This window comes from Lacerta agilis, chromosome 3 (genome assembly GCF_009819535.1).
Source record: "Lacerta agilis isolate rLacAgi1 chromosome 3, rLacAgi1.pri, whole genome shotgun sequence".
NCBI classification, from domain to species: domain Eukaryota; kingdom Metazoa; phylum Chordata; class Lepidosauria; order Squamata; family Lacertidae; genus Lacerta; species Lacerta agilis.
The window spans coordinates 40449531-40475674 of NC_046314.1; the positions used below are offsets into that span (position 1 = coordinate 40449531).

General features: G+C 40.3%; 2 protein-coding genes across 4 annotated transcripts in view; both read right to left on the reverse strand.

The window, feature by feature from the left end:
* Positions 1–26144, reverse strand: part of RNGTT (RNA guanylyltransferase and 5'-phosphatase) — a 118255-nt gene that overhangs the window by 77653 nt on the left and 14458 nt on the right. For all 3 annotated transcript variants that reach the window (XM_033143395.1, XM_033143396.1, XM_033143394.1), the window contains 5 exons: positions 25718–25970; positions 20563–20672; positions 19745–19846; positions 3883–4018; positions 868–939 (listed from right to left, as the gene is read on the reverse strand). In XM_033143395.1, the coding sequence (XP_032999286.1) occupies positions 868–939; positions 3883–4018; positions 19745–19846; positions 20563–20672; positions 25718–25970 (673 nt within the window). The remainder of the gene's footprint in view (positions 1–867; positions 940–3882; positions 4019–19744; positions 19847–20562; positions 20673–25717; positions 25971–26144) is intronic.
* Positions 7909–8264, reverse strand: LOC117043576 (acyl-CoA-binding protein homolog). Its single transcript, XM_033143397.1, is given in 2 exon segments — positions 7909–8207; positions 8209–8264. Coding segments are annotated over 2 exon segments (267 nt in total). The 5' UTR covers positions 8251–8264; the 3' UTR covers positions 7909–7982.

A 26144-nucleotide genomic window follows, 5' to 3' on the forward strand; every position in this document is an offset into this window, starting at 1 on the left:
GCAAACAAACATAACTGTTTCATATGAAGTTGGTTTCAGATCCTGTTGTTTCATACCTAGTAACCCTGACTCTGCAGTTATTGCAGTTCCAGATGAAGTATCCAATGCCATAGCCAATGATGTGTTGCGTTTCAATTGATGCAGCCAGCTGCTGAGGACAAGATGTTCCTGCTAAATGCCCAAACACAAGCCCTCTTGACTCCTTAGGGGTTTAGCAAAAGAGGTTTGACTGGTTGGATCCAGAATGTGCAATGTATGATGGGGTAGAGCCACTGCAAAATAAACCCTTGGACCCTTGGACTGGAAAAGCTTCCAAACAGCCACAAATATCTCCTTACTGAGGAAGGTGGTGCAAAGAGTATGACTTTATTCCTATTTTGATCTCTCTGTGGTTTTCAACACCATTGATCATGGTATCCTCCTAGACTACTTCTATGAAATGGGAAGGGGGGGGTGTATTCCAGTGGTTGCCACTGCTGCAGCAAACCTTCCTTGTAGTTCTCCTTTCTGCTCCCTGAGAAGGGGGGATTTTACTAAAAGATTCCCCCCCCCAAAGAATCCTGTAAGAAAAGCTCAGAAAAACTGAGTGAAGAAGACTCCAGGGAGCACACTCTTACCAAGTCACACATGAAAAATCCACAAATGTATTCAACAGTCTCCATGCTGAACAATACTGCAGCCCATTATACATTTCAGTTTCACTTCACAGGTGTGATAGTAATTGACTTTCAAGTATTCATTGCTGTCTAAAAATACTAGTGTTCTTCACCATATAGAGGTTTTTATTTGGTTTAAAGAAGTAGTTTATACATTTATACAAATGGTTATTAGAACTGGCTCTAATGCTTCAAAGTATGATATACTTACACTGAATTTAATTATGTCATATATCAAGTACCGAGGAACAACCTGGCCGTTTACCTTGTCAATAATCATTTCCTGAAAAAACAAAACAAAATAATATCTTAATATTTTTGCAAAACTTGCAAGCAGTACTTTAACTAGCTTTGCTTTACCATTAGGATCCCTCCCTCAGTTTTCCAGCATGGATTCATTTTTCATGAAATTTTCTTGCTGGGAGGAGGGTTGACACTGCATAAAAGCCAAAAGCCATGTGGCAGCTGATGGATGGTGATGGGTGGAGCTGAGCAGGACAGACAGGTAAATTAAATGCATACTGTATGCATGGCAGTGCATCAGCAAAACCTGGATAATGCATGACACCACCAGGCTCTTACAATAATATGAACACCAGATTGCTGGTTTTATATGGTTCGCTTTTGCTTGCAGCGCCAACGTAATGATAAAGCTCTTACTACTATGAAATCCAGAATATTCCTATTAGCATATAGATAACAAACTCATGCAAACAAAACAGATGTTTAGGGTTTGGGACTGATCGTTCAAAGAGGAGATGTGTGCATCCAATCAAAGTCTGAATACACTTCAGGGCTGCTCCATATTGTTCCAGAAATTAGTAGATGACATGTTCCAAGTTACAGAAATATTTTCTGTGAATGAGGAAATGGAACTTTTGCTTTTAAAAATATATATCTGACGGTAGACACTGTTTGGTCATCAATGAAACCACCCTAGAAAAATGGTAAATCTCTTGTAGGGCATGTACTGGGGTGTAGCAGTGCATAAACTCTCTTTTCAGCATTGAGTTCTAGTGCTAGGGTCTTCACTATACAATTTAGGGGATATTAGTAACATCACTTCTGGTCTTTGTTCTGAAATTCCAATATCCTTTCCTTGATATATTGGTGTGGGCTAGCCCTTCAAGGAGAGCTTGTGGCAGAAAGAGAGATAGCTCTGGCTGAGAGCTTGCAAAGATTGTAACAGGACATTGCCATCTTGAAGGAAAGCTGTTGCTGGAAATTCATCTTCTTCTCCCTCAGCATTAAAGTCTGAGTAGCACTTTTCTCCTTGCAGCTTTCACACTAACATGAAATCAATAAGCAAGCACAACACCAGGAGCATTATTGAGCTCTGGGGCAACATTTGACACCAGAAATGCATCTTTGGGGGGTTTCTGTTATACAGTTGTGTTGCCATGGAAACTAAAAATGAGTATATTCACATTGGATGCTAGAGTTGCTGCGAGGAGTTTGAATATCTGGTGTAATGTTCACAACAAGTAATAGCTTTCATTGTAAAGTGAAGACAGCATCTCTAATAAAGTGTGTGTTTTGTACCAAATTTACTTTGAAGACATTTGTTTTTGTTTTACATTTAATATGGCCAAAAACCATTGCTCAGGCCAATATTAAAAGAGTAAAAACAACCACGAGAAGAAAGGACACGAAGTCTTTCCCATCACTGCTACAATATCAATTATATATTTCAATTGCTTTTCACATGGCTATGAATTTTATGTTTTTATTTTACATCACATTCTAAATCCTTTGCTCCCTAGCCTCGCAAGATGGAAAGAAAACACTTGACTTTTGAAAGAAATCCACCTCGCACTGTATTTAAATGGTTCCTGGAAAGACTGAGCAGTTCACCAGAAAGAAGATATAGACAGGATCTACTGGAATGACAGCTATAGCACAAAGGGCACAAATGGGTTAAAAATCCAAAAGGGCATTCCTCATCAATTTTCCATCACCCTAAATATGTAACTGCTCTAAGTGATGGAGGTTATTATGGATATAAAACAGTATATAGATACTCATTTCACTAAACTGAACAGCAGCATCAGATTTAAATCAACAGAACCAAAGGACCAGGGCCAATTATAATATTTCCAAAGGGAAAATATATGCTAGAAACACAGCTACACTGGAAATCACTTACTGCAAATTTTAAGCTTTCCACAAAATTATTTTTGTGACATTAAAACAACCAGGGCCACTAAGTAGGTTTTTATCCTGTTAAGTTCAGGGAAATTCCAGTTTCAAATAAAGTCTGGACTTTCCCAGCACGGAAGTCACATTCTACATTCAGTGAAGAGTTTGAAAAATAATGATGTAAAGTGCACACAAGACTCACGTCTCACTCCTGTGGCTGAGTTTGCCTTGCTTTTTGCAGGCATTGTCTGTATGAACAAGTTCCCTACAGGGAACATTCTCTCACAGCCGATCCAGCAGTCTTTGGATCTCCCACCCATCAGGTGCTTTTCTTGGCCACTGCATAATCAGAAGCTCACTCTATGGCTCCCACTCGTCCTGTGAGGCAGGCGGGCATGGTTTATGGGGGGGAAGTGTCTTGTGGACCAAATTTGAACCCATCGTGGGCCAACTTTGGCCCACAGGCCAAAGGTTCCCCAACCCTGAGCTAAAAAGAACCTGTCTTCCTTTAGCTCCTCACAGCTAATTTTATTTACACTGTGACTATTTTGGAGACAGTGATAAATCTCTCTTTGGGGGTGAAACTGTTGTATGCAGCAGGATCACCAATGGCAGCACAGAAAGCTATTATGTGTGGTTGTCACTGACCCCTCCCTCCCCTGCTACATGTCGCCTACACAGGCAGTGAGAAAGAAAAAGTGGTGAGGAAGACTGCAGTGCTGCTTCCCCCAAAGTCTTGTTTCGGAAATAAAAGAAAAGATCCTGCCCTCCTTATTCTTCTCCAAATGCCAAAGGACTCAGTGGAAGAGTGGAGTATCATTTTACTTTGTGCAGGGCTGGTCAGAGAGCTTCTGCCTTCTGCAAAGTCAGCCCAAAGTGACTTGAACAATGGACTGTCATCACTGGCAATCTGGTGGGTTACCTTCACAGAGCCCCAGCTGCAATTTTTTTCTGAAACCACAGAATGGGCAAATTCTAGAAATAATTGGACACTAGGCTTCCCTCGCTGTTGCTACACTATCTTAAATTCTAAAACTACTGAAATGAAAACAGCATGCATATGGTAGAGAAAGACAGAGCCTCTTACCCCATCCATCAGAGTATTTTCTAAGTGTACACGTGGATCTTTACGAAATGGAAACTCCAGATTTGATACCTGAAACACTGAGTTATCTCTGTCAATCATATACACTTCATTCTTGCCATCAATCAACATCATATACCTGCGAAGAAAAATTAAAGACAATCAAAGCACTACTTACCCCATAGCCAGCAACAGTTTTTATTAACTTTACATCCTTTAAATCTAAAACAGTACAATTACTACAGTACAAACAAGCTGCACCTTGTGACATGTTTGTTTGAAGTCATATAAGCAGCATTATTTCAGAGAAAAGAGGCCAGGATCCAAATAATAACTCATGCTGGTTAAACCCCAAAAGGCTTTAAATTAGTTGTTCTAGGTCGGCAAGGAACAAAGTTCTCGTCCTGCATTTGACACAACTGTACGGAACACATACCACTGTAGCAAAACAGGCCTCAAAGGGTATGATGCCACTATCTCTTTATGAAAGCCAATATGCAATGAGAACTACAGCATAAATCTTTATGCTACTAACTGAACTGCCTATGAGGTGCTGCAAAATTCCATCTGTCCATATTAGATGAATAAGGAATTCCATACAGCTGTTTTTCATACTTCATACACAACATTCTAGGAAGAAAGAAAATGTTTGTGTAGCGCAGCAAACAAAAAAAATCTTCTATATATTTCAAAGCAGATTTGTCCAATTACTTGTGTACATTTCAGTTACTTTGAGTCCAATGAATAGTATAATTCTCATGCAATTAGTAACTATTGTAAAATGCCATCTTAAAAAGCAAATAAGTATAGGGCAAAATACAAACCAGCAGAAACGAGGCATTTAAATTTTACGGAAGGAAGGAAAAAATACAGGGGTGATACCAACACGTGTGGTAATATTCTGAAGTTAACAAGCCACATCCACATGTGCATTCAGCTTTTATATATTTTTTTCCCTGACAGAACAAGTCTTTCATAAAGTGAAGTCCTTTGTTATAATGTTCTTTTGAGGATAAACTTTTATTTTGGTTCAAAGAGCTAGGACATCTGGAAACAAAGATAAAATATGAATATGGCTATTTTAGTGACCAGGCTCCAAAAATCTGGATGATGTACTGTACAATGGATCCCTCTATGTCAGCGAATCCATATCTAGCTTTTAGCTTTCTAAAGAGAAAATATTTTAAAATCAAACCGTTTAATTTCCACTGTCTCTTCCTTTTATTTATTTTATAGGCAAAATAGAATAGCATAAACTGAAATGCAGGAAAGGTAAAATATTCAGGCATCTTGATGCATTTGTTTAGCAGACAGAGCTTGTTTAGTGTTCCAAGATACAAGACATATCAAAAGATTTTCACATCCTCATGTTGAACAAATCTTCTTGATGCATACAAATTCTGCCCTGCTGTTTGGAAGGTGCTCCTATGTGTCCAATACCGGTATGTAAACAGAAGTTGCAACGTTTATCATCCCATTCAGCTATGTTGGTCAATAACCCTGAGTACACAAAAAGTTAACTTATGTTGCCAGTCCATTGACCCCAATAATGTTCACTTTGACTGGCGGCAGCAATGCAAGGTCTCAGAGCCAAGTGTTTTCAATCCCGTTACTTGAGATCTTTTTAACAGAAAGTATTAGGAATTGAAGCTGGGACATTATGTGCATAGAAGATGTCCTCTACTCACTGGGTAACACAATGAAGCTTAGGTAAACTTTCTCCAGATTACTAGCAGAGAAGGCAAGCTACTGAAACTGTGCTCCTGGAAACTCCTTATCCCCGCCCGACAGCTTTGTTGCAGGTCTGTTCCTTGAACAATCTAGATCAAGATTGTTCTCATCAACAGGAAGGCCACATATCTCAGTACCAATTACCTCAGCAGAGCCCACTCTAGATGACTCAGTCAAAGCTACGTCGTGTGCCCACTTATGGTGGCACAGTGCTTGACAGGTGGTCCCTTTCAAGTCCCAGCAGGAGAAAGTATGGTGTGACGACACATGCAGCACTGCAACCCAGAAGAGGCCGGGAAAGGTAGTGGAGCGGAGTGGAGAGGAAACGGGGTCAGAAGGGGTTTATGCATGCTCCGCCAATGCACGCAGGGGTCAGGAACGTAACCTCCAGACTAAGCGGTCACTGCCTATACTAGGGGTCCTACTCAATATGTACAACAGATGCACCCAATTCTGTCCCCAGGAAGTAGGGTTGTCCTTAGGAGTAAAACCTCAGATTTGCTCCAAATACAGTGGTACCTCCGGTTGCGAATGGGATCTGTTCCGGAGGTCTAGCCACATCCCGAGGAATTCACAACCGGAGGTGCCGTTTCTGCGCGTGCGGCGAAACCTGGAAAAATACTTCCGGGTTTGCCGCGTTCACATCCTGAAAGATATGCAACTAGAGGTGTGCGTATCTAGAGATACCACTGTACTGTTCTAACTTGGAGCCTTCAGAGCTCTCTGGTGGAACTACAAATTAAGCAACAACAACAACAAAGTCATTTTTGCAATCACATATTTGATCACCTCCTATTTCAGCCTTCACTAATGTGGTGAAGTTGCAGTCCAAACATCTGGAGAGTATCAGATTGGCAAATGCTGCCATATTTGCTTTCCTAGATGTCGTATTTAGTTCTTAGCTAATTGCTAATTTTACCTGGTATGCTTCCTAAATACAGCTTAAGCCAAAAGCATCGACGTCTCCCAGTTTTATTCATCTCCTACCGTTATGGCATTCACTAAGTTAACACAAATATTTAACAGCTTCATTTAAGGATGAAGGTACTTTGTTTTCTTATTAGACATACCTTTGCCACATAACCAAAAAGTAAAAATATAGAAACAATAAAGACCAGCTCACCAATGCAGTCAGGACAAACCTAATGAACCAGCCATATGCACCCTTGTCCAAAACCACACTGGGTATGCCCAACCTTTCCTCTATTCTTCACATTGCTTAAAGTCAACCTTTGCAAAGTTCAAAATCTTACGTAAAATATTTAATTCCTGGTCAGTCCAATAAAACATGGCACCCACCCTATATGGGATCAACACTGCTCATACCTTGAGTCCATACAGTTACGCTCAATAAACTACAAGTATCTGGTGCTTCTTAAACTTAAATTATCAAAGGTAATGTGTCTCCCCCCCCCCCCCCCGGGTCTCTCCCCAAGGAGAGTATGGATAGACATAGTATCTAAATTTTACATTCATAACATGTCAAGGAAGAAACTTACTGGCTGTTCAGCACTTATGATTAGGATTCTACCAGGGGTAATGAAGTACCAACCGAAAGCTTATTTGACTCTAGGAAAAAAATTGAGCATATATTCATATTCCCAAATCCCTTTGTGCAAACAAGTCAAATAAGCTACTATTGTTACCGAGGGTAAAATATATTCAAACCACTTTATGCATGAAATGAACACTCGCCTATTTCATTTTATGCTATGCTCCTGTGTACGCCATTATTCTTCAGTGTAACACTCAGATGCAGGCAAAATTTTACATATGCTGTTCGGTGTATGTCATATTTTGTTTGGATTATTAACAAAGCAGATCTACATAACATCCAAATGAAACCAAAAACTGTCCAGACAGTTTGCAATCTGAGAGCTCTGAATCTGCAGCAGAATTTAAGAAGGAAACACACAAAAACATTTCCCGAAATAAGTCCCAACAATCTGCTCCCAATATTTTGGGAACTAAGGAGCATAAGCAGAATTCAAGAATGGGGAAAAATATGGTAACTACAGTAAATATACAATATCCCATGTATTTCTTTCAATGATAGCACAGGTCTATACAGTACAGAAACATTTGTCTATGTCACTTGAAAGAAAACTCCAGTGGCAGAAAATACAACAGTCAGGACACATAATTTATTTCCGTTTTTTGGCTTCTTCAGCGAAACCTATCATTGCAAACTACATCTTCAAATACTAAAGTAATGCTCTGTTCAAGAGAAAACATTAGTTATATCTGATGCCAAAGTATTATCAGCTTTTCTTTTTTTCGAAGAAAAAAAAGTTTATTGCAAATAATGATTGTTCATATCAGTCTGAAAATGAGTAGTGCCCTTGCCTTTGAACTGATTGTTCAAAGAAAATCTACAGTCCATATTTCTCTATCATCTCATTTGCTTTAGAAATGTAAGCCTTCATGGCATCTTCTTTTGACATACTTTTCTTAAGGTTCCATGCTTCCCATTTTGCTTTGTCCTTCAAATCCAGCATCCCAGGACACTCAATATAAATATTTCCCACGGTCGACTGCTTGTACAGTCTATACAGTTCTCTTAGTTCACCATCAGTTGGTTTGGTCTTTAGTTTTTTTTACTTTTTCTGCTACAGTGTTGAAGTCAGCCTCCAGAGTCATGGCGCACAACCTGCGACGGCAGCTGCACCTGCACTCACAGCAAAGCCCCGCCCCCGTCCGGAATGAAGCCCTATTATCAGCTTTTCTAACTGCTCTAAGAGGAAAGCGGAGTTTCTTAATCATTTGGGGAAAGCCCAACATACTGAGATCCCAAGATAAGCTGTACTATGAAAAATATGTTATAAACTATTGTAATTACAGTTTTAAATGTGTTTTCTGCATTGTGCTCTGCCCTAAAAATATTAAATTATAAGCCATTGATAGGGTATAATCCCATTGCTGCCTTGACTGACTGCTAAGGACATTCCCATTCAGTGCAGGCATCCCCCCACTAACACAGTGGTTATGTTCCAGGGCCTTGTACGCATAAGTGAAATTGCAGAAGCCCTGATAAAAGGAAGGCTAATCTGTTTATTTATTTCACGGCAACCCACGTAAACATGATCACATGTGAGTAAGATGTGTGTAAGGGGGGGTGCCTGTAATGTCATCGTAAAGGGTACAGCGATTTTAAATGTGATGTCTGCAGAGGAACCCCTTGCCAACCTTGTCCTGTATGTGTTTCTCTCTTTTACACACCAATTCCATTTATGGAAGAGACCATGTCTCAGTACTGGCACAATAGCACTTTTTTAAAAAATATGCAGAAGGTCCTAAATTCAATCCCAGTATCTGCTGTCAGAAAGATCAAGTAGGAGATGATGGGAAACACCTCTGCTTGACATCCTGGGAGAGCTGCTTCCAGTCACGTTAGACCATACTAGGCTAGATGGACAAATAGCAGAGCTAATTATTAGTTCAAATGTAAGTGCTACTAATGGAATGTGTGGGGAAATGGTTGTAAAATTGCTGCACTGGTGGGTGCACTGTCACTTGTTTACCGCCTTCTGATAGATGTGAATGTAGAAAGTCGGTGATACCTCTGCTAAATACCCACAGCTAGATCAGTATTCCATCATTCTACACTAGTCTTTCAAACACAAGGCAATTATGTGATGATCCATCCTGCTTATTCCCAGGCACATGCCTGAGATTGAATGTTCTTCCGTCTGAGTACAGAGACACTTTGAAAGGTCAGGTAGTAAGCTTCTTTGGGAGCTAAAATTTCATCTGCCACTTGTCTCCAAATATATCTGATATTAACAATGAGACTTTTACTTACAGATTTCATCTTAAGATACAAGTAATTGCACTTCCAACTGTTGAAATGGATGGTGGTGGTGGTGGTTATGCACCTAATAGTTTATAAGCCTGTGGGAAGGGACTGTGCTGTTTCGCCTCTGTACAGCACTTAGAAAACTTTGTGTACTTTAAAATATGGAGTAGGTGGAGGAGACAGCAGGAACTTGGAAGGGAAAGCAAAATTAGGACTTGCCAAGAAAGTTGAATGTAGGTCATTGTTATGGCCACATATCCACACATGCCGCCCACAACTTGGTAAGTAAAGCAACATAGCATTGGCTCTATGACAATGACTGTTCAGAAGACCCTTAAGCAGCTGGAATACTCAGAATGCCATTCACCTCTGAAATTATTTCCCCAGGATACTTTATTTTTAAAAATATCATGTTGCTGGTTTATTGATCCTGTGTGTCTCCTGCAGTTTAAACCAAATGAACAATGCAACTATGATTTAGTCTAGGAGATCACATAGCTTAAGTCGCAAATGCAATTAGATTTCAGCTGTGATCTGAAGCAACTTTTGGGAAGGAATTCAATTACACAGTTAGAGACTCAAGTATTTCAGTGCGTCCCAGGTTTAAACAGCTTTAATACACTTTAGCAATACTGCCATATTAATATTTAAAATTGCAGGTCCCCTAGCCTTCCAGAGCAGATTCCCAGCACATCAAGGGAAGTGCGGAGAAGAAGAGGAGAAGGAGGACTACACAAGTAAAAGGTTGTGCACCACTGGATGTCTCCCTACTCCAATCCCGAAATCTAACCTGTTTGGCATCTCCAGTGGCACCAATAGTACAAAATTATAAAAGGCACATGACTCTAGAAACCATTTTTAAAATATATAAAATGCATCCTGCTTCCAGTAAAGTTTTACTTCCTAAATGATGTCACCAGCATCCGCCCCTGTGCATTACAGGTACCTTATGTGCTTGGTCCATTTATTGCATATCTACTTTCTGGTTACTGTAAACATGAGGATTTAAGAAATGGTAACTTCAATTTGCCCTAGGTCAGGCACTGAACACACCTTCCCCAACCCACCCTCCAAGTCAGATCAATGTAAACAGAAAACAAGTGTATTGTTATTTTTAAATCCCCAAAAAGAGCAAGACCAATCTCTATCATCTTTGGGGAAAGAAATTATTTAATAAAGGACAGAATCCAAAAAAGTGGGTTGTTTTGCATATCACAAAGAACGTTGGGCTCATGTTCCTCAAACAGCAAACCCTCCATGCCTGCAATTAAGACTTTCAAATGCAGTTTGTGAAATGGCACAGAGGCCCGCTGTTCAACAAAAGAAAAGTCAAATATTCCCCTGGGTATATCAAAGCCCTTTGGCAAGCCTAAAATAGTTCTTTGGTTTCCAACTAATACATGAAATAAATAGTCACGTTGGCTGAATTTGTCATTAGGTGGTAGGATCCCTGGAAATAAATCTGTCATCTTGGAAGGATAAAAATCAGTCATGATTTACTGCCATCTACTGATGCTATTAAAATAAAGCTCAACATTCAGGTGATGTATACCTACTGCCAAAAAAGTTCAAAAAAAACATCTGCATGTTTTGTTTGGTTTTGTTTTGTTTTGAAAGATAATGAAATATAGCAAATGACTTTTGTTGTTTAGTCATTTAGTCGTGTCCAACTCTTTGTGACCCCATGGACAAAAGTACACCAGGCACTCCTGTCTTCCACTGCCTCCCGCAGTTTGGTCAGACTCATGTTGGTAGCTTTGAGAACACTGTCCAACCAATCTTGTCCTCTGTCGTCCCCTTCTCCTTGTTCCCTCCATCTTTCCCAACATCAGGGTCTTTTCCAGGGAGTCTTCCCTGGAAATGACTACTTCCAACTATCTGTATAGGTCTATTTGGCAACAGAATGTCCTTTTTGGGTTGGGGATGATTCTATTCCCTCTGTTCTCCCTCAAACTGGGTAGTCAGTGTAGCATCAGAGCTGACTTGATGGTCAAGAAGGAGGAGTTATTCTCTCTAGTCTCTCTGTCCGGTGGGGGGGGGGGGAATCTAGAGTGTGTGGTCCTGGCATTGGGCAATCAGGGCAGATTCTACTGGTTTACCTGCCTCACTGCCCTGCCTGAGCTGACAGAGCTGTCTCGGAAGTGGTGTTGAGGCCTCTCAGACGGCTGAGGCAACTGGCTCTGGGGTGGCTCAGGACTTCATGAAGACCATGGGGCTGTCCCAACATGTCACTGGCCCAATACATGTGGCACGCCACACTCTGGACCTTGTTTTCTCAATTGTGCAGGAAGAGGGTGATTTGAAAGGGGGGGGTACTGACAACAGTCTATGGTCATGGTCAAATCACTTCCTGTTGAGATTTAGGTTTTTAGCACCTTTTCCCCTCTGCAGTGGTAGGGGACCTATTAGAATGGTTCACCCTCAGAGGCTGATGGATCCAATGGGCTTTCAAATGGGCTTTCCAGCTGATATGACTGTCGAAGACCTAGCTGACCTCTGGAACGTTCAAATGGCATGGGCCATTGAAACAATCATTCCAGAACACCCTTCTCCTACTTTGTGGAGCCTGCTTGGTTCCCTAGTATACTTCGGATCTTATGGCAAAGAAACAAGCTGGGAGACAGCTCAAATGTGAGTGGAGGAAAACTCTGGACAAATGCTATTGAACAGTTGTGAAGGCTCATAATCAAGCCTACCTAGCAGCAGTGAAGGCAGCAGAGAAGGCATACTTTGCTGCCTCTATTGCATCCTCATTGTGCTGTCTGGCAGAGCTTTTCTGGGTAGTGTGGGGCCTCTTACATCATGGCCTGAAGGAGGTGGCAGAACTGACAGTAGCTCACTGTGACTTATTTGCAGAGCATTTGGAAGATAAAATTGCTTGCTTCCACTGGGATCTTGACTCCACTGTTACAGCAGATGAATCTCAAGGGGTGTCCAGAGCACTGTCGAGTCCTGTTGTGTTGGATGAGTTTCAGTTAGTAAGGATTCCATCAGCTTCAGGTGGTGGCCCAGCTGCACCCCTATCAGGACAGGGTTAGCCTAACTTCTGTCATCACAGGGATAGCCTAACTTCTGTCATCTATGCTCTGGTAACCTCTAAGTTACATTAATGCCTCTGAAGATCGTTTGGTGCAGAATTTGGCAACCAGGTTGCTCACCAGGGCAAGACAATTTGAGCATATTACACTGATTCTGGTCCAACTGCACTGGCTGACAATTAGTTTCCAGGCCCAAATCAAAGCACTATGTCCTTTTAAATATGTTTGTGGGAGCAGGGTTACTGGGTTTTTTAAAATGTATTTTGTGTTCTAATTTTGCATTTTTATGTTGTGAACCACCCTGTGATTTTCAGATGAAGGGAAATATATAAATTTGATGATGATGTACCTGATGGCCCCCAGGTAGTAAAGCCAATTCCCCAAAAATCACAAGCTATGGTACATAGAAGAAGAAGAGGAGTTTGGATTTGATATCCCGCTTTATCACTACCTGAGGGAGTCTCAAAGCGGCTAACAATCTCCTTTCCCTTCCCCCCCCCAACAAACACTCTGTGAGGTGAGTGGGGCTGAGAAGCGTGACTAGCCCAAGGTCACCCAGCAGCTGCATGTGGAAGAGGGGGGATGCAAACCCGGTTCACCAGATTATGAGTCTACCGTTCTTAACCACTACCCCACACTGGCTCTCCATAAACATTGTGTTACTTTTATGTTTCTTAGTTGAGGACATTGTTTCCCAAACTTGGGTCTCCAGCTGTTTTTGGAATACAATTCCCATCATCCCTGACTACTTGTCTTGCTAGTTTAGGAATGATAGGAGTTGTAGTCCAAAAGCAACTGGAGACCCAAGTTTGGGAAGCACTGGTCTAGGAGGATGGCTTTCACTTAGCTTCTCTTCCACTTAAGGGTTGGATGGTTCTTGAATACTAAGCTTAGTATCCCTTTCTCAATGTTCTATAATATGAAATTAAATAGTCGTCTACACTTATGCAACTTGAACATTGCGTACAAACAAGAATCCCATTTATCTTGATCTAATTAGAGTACACTAAGACAATAGGACTACAAGATTATTATTCACAACACAAACAAGATAATTAGCATTTTGATGTACTGTATCTTTGTAAATAATCGAATGAGCATGCACAGCACATTATTGTATTGGTTATTCCATTTTCAGCCTGGCTGATTAACAATGCTGCTCATAAGCCTCAAGGAACTCTTACAACAATCCATAAAAAGGTAATAATTCAATTCAATCCAATTCCAAAAAGTATGTACCACTTCATGTGGGACAAAATCAAGAATGATTATTTTTTAGTAAATGTTTGTTCTTTATAACTAAGCATTTACTCCACAGCAGGATACTCAAATGAACTTGGAATCAGCAGTAACCATCTGGACAGCTTACATGAAATGCAGTACATAAAATAAAGGCTACGCATAAATGCAATCCAAACTTCAAACTTCCTTTCTCCTTCAGTTATGAGAATAAAGACCCCCAAGGAAAAGGAAAGTATTGGTTTGTTTTAAGTACTAAATGTAAAAAGCACTACATAATTATGAACAGACTTTAACAAAACTAACTTTTGCAACTGAAACATCTAGGCTATTCAAGTGATCTAAAAGCTTGTTTCCTCCCCACCACCCCGTAGATCTCCAAAACCCATCAGATCTGTACATGTAAGTCAGAGGCAAAGAATCTGGATCCAACCTATGAAACTTTTTGGACCAATCAGTCAAGTTCTAGCCCTCGTCAGGGGCCTCCACTGCCTTTTTTTGATGGTGTTCAAACAAGCCCAGGAATGTGCATTCAAACAGCACTAAACATACATCAGAGATGCTTCTTGATTTCTTCCAATGCCTGTCCAATATTTGTCGGCCTGAAAGTAGGCAGGGAAATGGAAGCTCAACCAGCTTCAATATATTTTATGGGAAGCAATTCATAAAGAGAATAATAAATAAGCTTTGGAAGTGTCCAATGTTTCCTGAGCACTGGTCAAGCACTCCCAGGCCTGATGATGGTGAGAGCTTTCAGTAGTGACAGAAGCAAAGAGAAACACAAAACAACCACTCATCAGTGTTCTGTGCCACTTGGGTTTCCTGCCTTTTCTGGTCAACAACTTCCATTGCTCTTGGAAACCTTCACTGGAGATGAGCGTTGTTTTATGGAGTGTTTGGACACCATCAAAATCAGTGCTCTGCCCACCTCTTGCTTCCAAAGTTCCTAGTCAGAACCTGAAAGCAACTTAATCAATTGAAGATAAATTTAAGCAACTTCACCAGTGTCACTTTAAAAATAATAATCATTAAATCTTGGTGAGCTGCGTAGGATTTCTTATGATTGTTAGTCCCATCTAAACGTGTGAGGGGGTTTGATGTATGATGATTCGTACTTTTAAAAAGTATCATTTAATCATGGTGAGCTGCATAGTCTTGTTAATGCCACAACTCAAGCAATTTAAAGACAACTTCTGAACGTTTAAAACTAGTCACATCTAAATACTGGCGGTGGGAGGGGGGAGATTGTCTTCCATACCACAAGTTTAGTATGCTCATTATTAATTATCATTTCATTTTGATGAAAATCAAAATCTTGACCCTGTCCACTTTTGGCATGGGTCCCTGGAAGGTATGCCTGGGTAAACAGCACATTTAAACTAAATAGGGGCAGTAGAATACATCAAAAAATTCTGAATAAGAAACTATTTCAAAGCCAAGAAAAGTCAGGATCATTTTAGTTCCAAAATGAACCTGCTTACTCTAATGTGAAAGCCAGGGAAATTAGAAGTCTCCCCAGTTGTCCTTGGGTGGTCTTAAGCAAACACACCCACTGGTTAATTGTCTAATTCCAGTTATGTCAAAGAGTCCTGTAAGTGTACTTAAAAGCAGGGAGGCTCACTGGTTAAGATCAGATGATACCACTCGGATTGTATAATCTCAAGAAGTCCTGCTTAAATCTGCTTGCTTTCTTCTTCCCTCCCCATGCCTTTCCAAGTTTTGTATTGTGTCCGTAAGACTGTGAGTTTGCCTTATCTCAGTGTTTTTCAACCACTGTTCCACGGCACACTAGTGTGCCGCGAGATGTTGCCTGGTGTGCCGTGGGGAAAATTGAAAAATTCAAGAGAATTACTTTATATATAGTCAATATAGGCAAAGAGTTATTTTTTTTTAACATTTTCTAATGGTGGTGTGCCTCGTGATTTTTTTCATGAAACAAGTGTGCCTTTGCCCAAAAAAGGTTGAAAAACACTGCCTTATCTTTCCTTCTCTGTAAGGGACTTAGGATTTTTAAGGGGATTTTTAGGGGATTTATTACTAAACACACACACACACACATACACACAGAGATAGTCTAACATGCACAGACAGTATTGTCAGGGATGCCAGAAATAGGAACTCGCTGATATTCCTACAGTTCTGCCTGATCTGCCATACCCTATTACCAATCTGCTTTGTGCTACCTTGCAATCACCACCTTCATTAAAATATTATAACCAGCAACCCAGACGCACAACACCTTCAGGGATGCAGTTACACAGAGCAACACCGAAGCACAACACCTTCAGGAATGCAGTTACAATATGAATCTACAGAAACCAAATTTCATCAACAGCATGGATAAGAAAAGACTTCTCTTACCTAACGTGTTCCAGTATTCATTTTATTCCAAGAAACAAATACTACCTTATTCACTGAGTTTACTAATCTATGAAAATTCTATGTGTTTGGCAAAACTGTGCAAGCAATGTGATTTCCTATTTAAGCGTTTACAAAATTAATACACAAAAGTTGCAAAGATCTGTTTTGAACAAGTCACATGCTAATTGGTTTCAAACTGTGGCTGTAAGGAAAGACAGACTAAGGTTGCCTAGTCATATTCAGAACAATTTTTGAACAATTCTGTTTTTTACCTGGCAGCTAGCATGCACTGGTTATTAAAATATAATAGCCATTTCCCATAACAGTTTATGTTGGATGTTTTATTGAGAACAATTCCCTCAACCTAAAGAACACTCGTCTATCTCTCAGAATCATTTCAAAAAATTACATGTGTTATCTCAAAAACAAAATTATCATATTTGCCTTAAAAAAAAACCACCATCAGTTAACAGTTTTTGTTAGCTAACAAATTTTCTAATAATAAAATTTAGAACTGCATTTTTCACTACAACCCAAACCCTTTTGTAATATTCTCAGTGGTTGTTTGAGTCTCCCAAAGATGGGTGTCTCATTACCTCCCCACACTATTCCAGTCTGAGCATTCACCTCCACTCATTAGAACAAACATCTGCTACAAACATTATTAATGAGATACGTATCTAGGGATTGAAGCGAACCATTAACCACCTGGCCTAATTATACTTTTCATTACAAAAGCCAATCGCAGCAGCAAGTATAGAACCCGCCTCACCATATTGTGATAATTATCTTATTCATACAATTTCAATTTCAATAACCTCATCCTTCCAAATTGGGTACATTTGTAAAACCATACTTCCCTTAGCTACTCCTAACCTATAATATTGTACCCCATATCAGGACCACAAGAATAATTTGTGTAATAGAAAAAAATTAGTTTGCCTTTTAGATCTCTTTCTCATGAATATATTAGCATAAAAACATTTCAGAGACAGCAGCAGCCTAATAAAAATCTATTTCGGTAAATTCATTATACAATTCATTTCATGGAACGTTTAGAGGCAAAGTTTTAAAAGCTAAATTGTTCAGACATTGAAACTGTATCAGAGTAAGTTCTTTCCCCCTGAGCTCCGTGCCAGAAAACAAGAGGATATACACAGATGAATTATACATAAATATGTAAGCACGGTGTGATTAAAGCATGTTCGTATATTTTAGTTAAGTGCAGCATGTATTCTGCAAGAATATATTCATAGTTATAAAGGAATTGCCTTCTCCAACTCAAAGATTTCCAGTATGTGTGAAAGCACAAGTCCCACATCCCTGATATTTATTTCTTTAAAACATTTGTGTAGCACCCTTAATCTTATTTGGATTTCAGGATGATGTTTTTAGATTAACGTTTGTGACTGCTACTGCAAATCTTCAAACCCAGTGGGGAAAGGAAACAGATCTGTAAATCAATGTACTATATTCTGTGTGTGCTTTGGTGTGCTGGGCTTTTTGTCATCATTATCATTATTATTATTTTTCTATTATGAAATGTGTAAACGAAGCAGCCACACAGCCTATAGAATTCAGTGGTAAAGCGTGTCCTCCATAAAAGAGGGCACGTGTTGCGGTGTGACCTGGCCACCTGACCCAGTGTTGTGGGGGGTAATCTGGAATCAGCCACAACCCGACAGGTCGGTCTCGTGTTGCTGGGGGGCAATCTGACAAATGGGGTGTCGCAAAAAGCAGCAACACGGGACCTATTTAAGCCCATGCGAGGCTGCTGAGCGTCCTCTTTAGGGCTTTCACATCGGAACACCCGCCCACCTCTCTCTATATTTAGGGCTTGCGCTTGACCTTGCTATGCCGTCGTGTGTTGTCTGTCATTGGGGCCGGGGCACAGCAGGAATTTTCCCCACTTGGCTGATTGGCTGGTGCCATTTGGGTTTCGCCTGCCGCGTAGCAAATAGTCACAACTTGTAAGTTGCGGATAAGCTCTGGTTCAGGTGATAGGCATGGCATGTGACGTGGCCACACCTAGGCAAATGAAGGATATTCTGGTAGAGGAATCCATGGACTCATTGGTTTGGTGTTCCCCGAAAGGGGTCCAGCCCACGCCCGAGTCCAGGGGACATCAGCGTGGCTGATTGGTACTCCTCCCAGCAGCTGTCCCTGGTGTTCATCCTTGGCTGTCCTACGAACGTGGCTCTGGGACAGTACTGCCTGCAAAGGTGCAGGGAGTTAGTCGAACCAGAACCTATGCAACCACTCACTTGGTTGTAATCAATAAAGCTGTGGCCTAAATTTCTGCCAAAAACCAAACGAAATATCTGACCCTGGTGTGAATTTATTTGGGGAAAGGTAAAAGGTCTAAACACGCAAACAGGAAATCTGCATGGCAGCAATCAATTCACCCTGTCAGAAAATGCAGTCTCAGTTTTCCCCCATCACCTAGCATATGCAAAGCTTCTAGTTTTTAGAAACATGGACAAAAGTCTTGGTAGGACAGCACAGTAACCAAAGGTGACTTAACTATCACCCAATAACCAACAACTCCAGCCAACAAGATCCTAGCCCCTAGTTAAAAATGATTATTTACTAAGAACAAATTCAGAGAAAGCTCACATGACTACCAGGTGGTCCAGCAAGTCTATTCGTGGCTTAAGAGTGGCAAAAAGAGAGAGCACAATTGTTTTGATGTTGCATGTATATGTATTTTTATACTCTAGAAATTCTCAAATAAACTAGAGTATGTACATACATTTCTTAACCTTTCTAATAGGAAAATTGTACATTAGATTGTACCCAAAGTCAAAGGAAACCCAGCCTAGGAGGCAATGCTGACTGTCTGAGAGAGCAAACTTTGGGTTTACAGAGTAGGCAATAACAAATGACAGGGACATATGGCAAATGCAGCAGGTAATAACAAGGCAACAGAGTTTTGAAGAAGACCACGTCTTCCTCAGCATAACACAGCAGGAGAGCGGAAGAAACACATAATTCATTACAGTATTGTTAAGATTCAAGTAGTTAACACCCAAGGTTAGCACAAGAATAGAACTGAGAGCTGGGGGGGGGGTAATGAACAAATCTTTTTAATGTACAGGGTGAGTCCTTCAAAAGAGGTCCTGTGGATACAGAGTACATATGTTCCACGGGGCCTCTTTTAAAAGACTCACCCTGTATAAGCAAGTCTAAGCAAACAGTATACTGTCTTCTTGCATAAACTATAAGTACCATTAAAGAATCCCAACAAAAGCCAAAGCATATAAATTAAAATAGCCTTTTTAATTACAGATTTGCTAATATTTCTTTCTGTTTCTCATTTGGTAGGCGTTTATTCAATCAGTTATAAAGTCTTTTGTACTATGAGTGGTATTACATAATACGTATGATGAATATATATACTGCAAAGCATTGTAAAATCAGTTAAAACAATAAATTAAAACTATGGGAAGATCAGTTGGGTTGGGTCTCCTGCAGAATGAGCAAGCTGAAAGTCATCCTAATGAAGTTTTAGCAGCAGTATTATTAACAATGTTTTCTAATTCACTAAGATGTAAGGCTGTGCAGCAAAAAAAAACCCAACCCTTTTTTATAAAAAAAATCACACACAAGGACATGCATCACACATATCAAAAAGGTAGCATGTCAGAACAATTCATAATTTGTGTTTGGAACACTAATTTATAAAGAAATTTCAACTTACCGAGTTCCATCTGCTTTCCAGCTTACTTTGTATGGCTTCTGCTCTAAGAGTTTAATATTTTGCTCATCCATTGAAACAGGTTGTGCCCCGGGGAATCCAGTTCTAAAGTTTGGGGAAAGAATCCTTATTAATATATTGCAATGATAATATATCATTCTACAAATCAGCCTTCTTGGCAATCAGTTTTCCTGCAATAGTGGCTTTCAAACAGGAATCACCTTTTTTGGAAGATGGAAGTGCTTGCAAAATGTTTCCGTCTTGTGGCCAAAATGGCTGCTTTAGGATTTTAGTATACTAGCTGTAGCTAATATCCACCCATTAAATATTTCAAAGCGATTGGATACTGGGCTCCCCCATCTGGGACAACAGCTTTTGAAAGGGTCTTGTGAGTTTCCGAAGCAAGTTCAAAAATATTGATGCAGGTAGTAAAATTGGTATACGCTCAAAGGTGATATCCAACTAAGTCAAACTCAGTGTACACCCACCAGTCCATTGATTTCAATGGTTCTACTCTGAGTATGACTAACATCACCCTAAAACAGTGGTTCCCAATTGCTATCTTTGATAGTTTTTTCCATGCAACTTCTGATACCATTTCAATTCAGTGAAAGTTTAGATGAAGATTTCTATTTCCATATCTTGTGATCAGCATCTTTTAATTAAGCACTTCAAAAAGGAGGAAACATTTATCTAAAGATGCCATGTACTGAAATATTTCACTTTTATCTTTTTAAGAAACCTAGTATTGTTAGAGGTATAGCAGATATACCTACTTCTAGTTTATACAAACTATTTTTTTCAAATATGTGTTTCCATACCCTTTCCAGCCACAAAACTGTTGGCATTTGCGTTGTATCTCTCCTAACTTTGGTTGACTTGTTACTTGGGTTACATGCTTAACTGATATTCCTTCCAAGAACACAGCACCCTAAAAATAAATACACGGAACAGAACAGTTAGAATACAACAAACAACAGCCTGAAAATCTGATGATATGGTTATCCAGATTTCAGCATTAAGTGGGATCAAATTCACATTTGAAGTAAGATATAAGAAATTAGATTACATTGCCATTTTTTGTCCAGCACCACATTTCTACTGATGCAATTTTAAATTTTACATGGATGATGTAATCCAAAATTAGTCATGCCCATTGATTTCAATGTGTCTGCTCTAAGTTTGTCTTAGATTCAACCTCTGATCTCTACCAAACGTTCCCAAGTACCGTAGTTTTCCGTGTACAAGATTAGTTTTTTTTACGTTAAAAGAATGTTTTGAAATTGGGGCTGTCTTATACACGGATAGTTCTGAGCTGGGACTAGGGATTGGTTGCTGCCGTGAGCAGGAAACTTTCAGCGACGGTAGTGCGGGTGATTCATTGCTGTGGCAAGGGTTTTTGTCAACTGGCTGCTGCTGCGGCAATATGGTGGGTGATTTGCGGCTGCTGTCTGCAAGCAGTGAGACGACTGGTAGCTTCTTTGTCGCGTGCAATAGGTGGGTGATTTGCGGCTGCTGTCTACAAGCAGTGAGACGACTGGTAGCTTCTTTGTCGCGTGCAATAGGAAGTGTTGGTCAGGCGGGTGAGTTAATTTAGTCCCCCAAAATAGGGGGCTTCTTATACCTGTTGGCGTGTTATACATGGAAAAATACGGTAACTTCTGGATGTAGATATTGCATAATTGATTTAAATGTGCCTACTGTTTAATAGCAAGATCAATATATCTTCATATTATGCTCTGTTTAACAAGGATAACAAACCAACTAGGTTCCCCTGAAGCAGTGCCGTGTGTGTGTGTGTGTGTGTGTGTGTGTGTATCATTTTTACTGTGCTCTTCAAGGCAGCTCAAGGTGTACTATAGGGTGCACCTTGGTTTTTTTTCACAAAACACCACCGCTGTAGCCCAACAGCAATTTTTTCAAGGTCACCCACTGAGCTCCATGGCTGTGCAGATCATATGAACCCAGGTGTCCCTGATCCAAGCAGGGCATCACCAAGTGTACTACCATTGTGAGTGGGTTGAAGCACCTCACAAGCACCTACCTGCAAGGCTTTCACCCGCCCTGCATCTCCTTTTAAAAAAAAAAAATCACAATAAATCCATACCAGGAAAGCAAGCACAGGACCCAGGCGATATCTAAAATTGATTTTCTTTCTGACGCTGCTCAGAAACCACATCATGCTTCATGTGACCTTTCTGAACAAATGTATACTATTTATTCTGCTATGCCTATCTTATAAAGCTGTTTGTACAAAGGAAGTTCAGAACAGGAAAAGACCTTTTTAACCAAAGATACCCATATTTTGCACACTCCAAAAGTCATGCTATCTTCTCTTATCTATACATCTGCAAGCTCAGCTACGCTATGCACAGTTAAGCTTCAAAACACACAAGATTTCACATTAGACAAACATGCTTCTCAGTTTTTGCTTTTATAAGGATTGAACTGCAAAGAAAATATTCTAAGCCTAATTTGCCTGTTATCAACTAGCACACAGAAGTGTGTTTTACAATCAGAATTCAACTATTTTGCCCTTACAGAATTCAAACATCAGCCAATGAAGCTGCTACGGTTTCATTATCATGCATTAACAACTCTTGATAACTGACCAACACAACAGTCCTGAAAGTCTAGGGAAGCAATGGAAAAGCTTTCCTGTAGCTGGCTGCTAGATACAGGAAATGATATGCAAGGTATTATATCCTGGAATGTTTCCAATAAATATTTTCTCCGTACATCTTGTGAAGTTCAAAACTTATCAGACTATTAATTTGTTCGGACAGCCCTTAATCTTTAGGCTATGTGTGGGGAACTGTTGAACCTCCTCCTTACTTTGGGTCAAACCTGAACCACTGCCAGTCTTAGAAACTCAGATATATAACCTAGGCACCAAATGGCTCCTTAACTCAGGGTTACAATCACCAAAACAGTTGCCATTTGGGGGCCAGATAGCTTGAAAGTCATGTTTTTCGATACGACTTTTTGGTTCCTGAAATTCATTCTGATTGTGCAGATACTGTAATAAATAACTGACAGATTTCTACAGAATGTGTTGCTAGTGCGTGAAAACAGGCAAGGTCTAATGATCCCAAGGCATGCACCTCTAGATAGCGGAGATATCAGGTGCTATCCTGGCGCCCAGGCATCTTCACTTGGTCCTAAGTGGCCAATAGCCAGGTGTAAAATGTGCCTGACAAATTTTAAATGCTGCCCATAGCACATTTCCAACTGGCCAGCCGCCGCCTTCTCGGCTGTTTGCCACTTTCCAAGAGATGGCTCTATTGCTCCCCCTGTCACCTGCCTGCTTTCAATTAAACTGGGAATGGGTGTGTGAACAGATGTTTGGATTGGATAAGTGTCTGTGAATGGACATAAGGATAAACTATGCGTGTGTATCAAATGAGAGGTAAATGTGTGTGAACAGACAAACAGATGGGGTGAGGCATGTATGTTGCAAGAGGTATGAGTGATGAACAGTGATGAATGGCTCTGGCCTTGCCCACTGCCAACCATGGCTCTGCCCACCACTGGCATGCAGTGCCAAAAATATTACACCTGAGGGAATGCAGCCCCTTAGCAAGAAAAAGGTTCCCCACTCTTACATTCGGCTAACGGTAGCTTTTATTTTTCAGTGACCTCAACAACCAAAATGCTAAAGGATACCTGACAAGCTCTTCTCCTCATATTTCTGCATTCCTATAGTTCAGTCAGATACAGTGCTGCCTCCTCCTCTATTCAGCTACTGGCAAAGCTAAAGCTGTCAACAGAAATCTTCTTCCCTACACTCCTTGACAAAGAGAGTGCATCCAAAGCTGTAAAACTGAATTATATGAATATGCATATTAACTGAACTATTCTACTCCCTCGAATCTCTTCATCTTTGAATTCTGCTTCAATTATTAATATGGTTATTCGCACAATTTAGCTTTATTGGGTTTTTTTCAAATGACTAGGTGATAAAACGAGGGACAGTCGTGGAGCTGCATCTCTTTCTCTACTGCGGTTTTGAATTAACAGATGAGAATTTAGTTTGAATAAAAGAGGATGCAGCCTAATGTGTTGATGGCAGATCACACTTTCCTGAAGAAGGGATAATGGAGGGAAACTACCATTGCCACAACCATTCTAGTTATGCTTATGGAGGTTTGCCCCATGACAGAGGAACTTTTAATTTTAAAAAAATAATGCACACATCTGTAGTATAGCATCACTTTCAAAATTCTGGATGTTGAAAAACTCCTACCACTGAGTATGAACCACTGCTAAGCTCCACCTCTTAGTAGCCATTCAGAACCAACGGCCCTGCAGTCAGGAAAAGGAACCTCAACATCATCTGACCTGCTGCTTCACCAACTGGCCAAAAGTCAGATGTTTTAAGATTATAAACCTCACTATTATTTTCCAATATGCCGAGAATGGCAAAACAAGCAGATAAAATATATAGAATGTGAAACCCTATGTAATCAAATACCAAAACAGTCCATTTGCTGCAATTGCATCATGCAAAGAAAGTTTATGTTTAGCTAAACCATTAGTCACAGAAATCTAGTTTTGAAAGTTCACATAACTGCTTGCCATGTCAACTAAAATAGGTAAGGTTACGTACAATCTGTTTACTAATTTAAGCATTCAGAATTTCAATTTCGCGGCTAGCTGAAAAGCATCACAGTTGTGAATTTCCATCCATTAATTAAAAATGAGTTGTTAAGTCCCAAGGCTCTACTCTTTGAAAGAAAAACTATTCACAGAAAAGCCATCAAGTTACCAGCAACGAATTTACATGACTCCCTAAAGGTAAAGGTAAAGGGACCCCTGACCATTAGGTCCAGTTGTGTCTGGCTCTGGGGTTGCGGCGCTCATCTCGCATTAATGGCAGAGGGAGCTGGCGTACAGCTTCCGGGTCATGTGGCCAGCATGACAAAGCCACTTCTGACGAACCAGAGCAGCACACAGAAACGCCGTTTACCTTCCCTTACCTATTTATCTACTTGCACTTTGACAGTGCTTTCGAACTGCTAGGTGGGCAGGAGCTGGGACCGAGCAACGGGAGCTCACCCCGTCGCAGGGATTCGAACCGCCGACCTTCTGATCAGCAAGCCCTAGGCTCTGTGGTTTAACCCACATCATCACCTGCGTCCCATCTAACTCCCTAGAGAAACACAATTCTAAACTTTCATACCCCAAATTTAGAAAACAAAAAGAGTTTCCATCATCTTCTGTATCCAGGTTCCTTGTACTGGAACTATTCTTCCCTTACACCCCAGAGTTATCCAACAAAAAAACAGAGTGCTAATTATGTAGCAAAATTATTAGATTCCAGAGCATTTCAAAATTAAGCAACTAATTCTACCCTAAGGAAATTGCATAGGATACTAGATGCAAATAGCTATCAATTTTTGTATTGGATTATTATGAAAATCAGGGCCTTCTGAATGAAGTTCTGGTGGCTGGTGAAAAGGAAGTGAAAAGAAAGCATTGAAAAGTAGGATGGAAACACAGGACTACCAACCAAAGCAGAAAAGGAACAATTTCAAAGCCCTTTTGCCCACTTTCCAGAATTTTATCAGACCTGCTGCCTCCACTCCTGACCACTGACACCCTGTGACCTGAAAGTCTTAAATGTGCCCAGAGGTACTTAACTTTCCTTCTGTCAACATTAGAACTCATCCCACCCCCGACCCCACATGCATTTTAGAAGTTGCCTAAAAGAATGTGTGGCTAAATCCAAAAGATTGGTGTCTGCAACCCGGACATCTTGTTTGTCCATTTTCCCAACCCATTCTGTTTGCACTCTATGCAGAGTCTTCTACTTTTTCATGAGCAACTGTGTTGTCCTAGTATAGCAAATAACATGAAAACAGGTTCCTAAATCTCTGCAATTCAAAGGAGTGTATCAGACTCTGATCAGCACAAGAGAGTAACTTTGTTTTAGCTAACTTCAAATACAGCTAAGCTCTCTTGGGACAACATTACCAGCTTTAAGTGTTCTTTTCTTCTTTTGCCTGAAAATGAAGTTGATGACCCAGCTTCTGATTCGGGGGTTCTTGGTTTGCAGTTATCATCCTCATCCTCTTCTTCATCTTCATCAAAGCACCACTCTGGCAAAGGGGGAGGGGTCGGCGCCTCCACTCCATCGCCATATCGACGGAAGAGTTCTTTCAAATAATCACCTTTATAAATACCAGGTGGTCTGGCTTGGGCAAAAATAGCCACAGCTGCTTCAATGCTGCAACAAAGCAGAAATTGTCAGGGAATTACTTTAGCATGTTAAATGCTTCACTTTTGCAACCCCAATCATTATGATCCCCAACAAGGTATCACCATAGTTCACCATAAAATTTAATCAATATTCTGCTCCAAGTTAAGTAAGCATATAATTAAGTATTCAGAAAGAACCTTA